General features: G+C 70.1%; 1 protein-coding gene across 1 annotated transcript in view; it reads right to left on the bottom strand.

Annotated features, from left to right (window-relative positions):
* LOC104287474 (SH2 domain-containing protein 2A-like) overlaps nt 1–909 on the bottom strand; it is a 2438-nt gene extending 1529 nt beyond the window's left edge. Inside the window, exons 1-4 of the mRNA XM_009886182.1 lie at nt 850–909; nt 473–648; nt 252–341; nt 13–163 (exon numbers count right to left, since the gene is read on the bottom strand). Of these exons, the coding sequence (XP_009884484.1) occupies nt 13–163; nt 252–341; nt 473–648; nt 850–909 (477 nt within the window). The remainder of the gene's footprint in view (nt 1–12; nt 164–251; nt 342–472; nt 649–849) is intronic.
* Nucleotides 910–933: the final 24 nt, after the last annotated feature.

The following is a 933-nucleotide window of genomic DNA, read 5'->3' as shown; positions in this document are numbered from 1 at the left end:
GCCGCACGTCACCGTCAGGAACTCGTGGTACGGGGTGACGGGGGCGATGGCGTAGTGCTGCAGCAGGTCGGCCAGCTCGGCGTGGGCGCTCCGCTCCCCCAGGATCACGTACCGCCCGTCCGGCAACTGGTCCAGGACAAAGTGCCGGCAGCGATCCCTTCCCCTGCGGGGAGAGGGGACGGGGTCAGCACAGTGGGTGGGAAGGGGACTGAGCCCGTCGCTCCCTCGGACGGGGCCGGGGGGTCCCTCACCTGTAGGACAGGACGAAGCCGACGGTGCTCTCGCTGAAGCGGACCAAGAAGCAGCCCAGGGGCTGATCCTGCAGCAGCTGCTCCGTCTCCCTGCGGGAAGGGGCCCAAAGCCACTCGCCATCACCCATTTTGTGGCATCCAGGGCTCCAGCTCCCCATTTCCACCTTTCTATGCCGAAGGGGCCACCCTGTCCCCCACCTCGGCTGCCCCCCGGTGCTCACCTCCGGCTGGTGAAGCCGTGGAACCACGCTGGGAGCTCGCCCTCGGCCCCCAGCCTCATGGCTGGCGTCTGCCCGAACCACAGCCTCGTCCGGGCACGCAGGGCCACCAGCTCCGGCCGCAAGTCCCACTCCGCTGGGGACCGGCTTGGTGGGGACGGCCCGGAGCCTGGTGGGACCTGGAGGGAAGGGGGGAGCGGTGGGGGGCTCGAGTGAGGATGTTCCCGGAGGATGCTCTGCTCCCCAAACAGCGATCCTGATGCAGCCCGGGAGGACGCGGTCCCCACGGCGTGTGAGCTCGGGGACACTGGGACGGCAAGCTGGGGAGCACTGGGATGGTGAGCTGGGAGGGCCGGAGCCCTCGCAGCCCCCCGTCCTACCCTGCCGTCTGTGTCGTAGTGTCCCACGGGCTGCTCTGCTCCCTGGGGCTGGACCCGCATCGTGTCGGGGCTCGCCTTGGCGCT

Source organism: Charadrius vociferus, unplaced genomic scaffold (genome assembly GCF_000708025.1).
Source record: "Charadrius vociferus isolate BGI_N301 unplaced genomic scaffold, ASM70802v2 scaffold1705, whole genome shotgun sequence".
Lineage (NCBI taxonomy): Eukaryota > Metazoa > Chordata > Aves > Charadriiformes > Charadriidae > Charadrius > Charadrius vociferus.
This window is presented reverse-complemented; position numbering and strand designations above follow the sequence as displayed.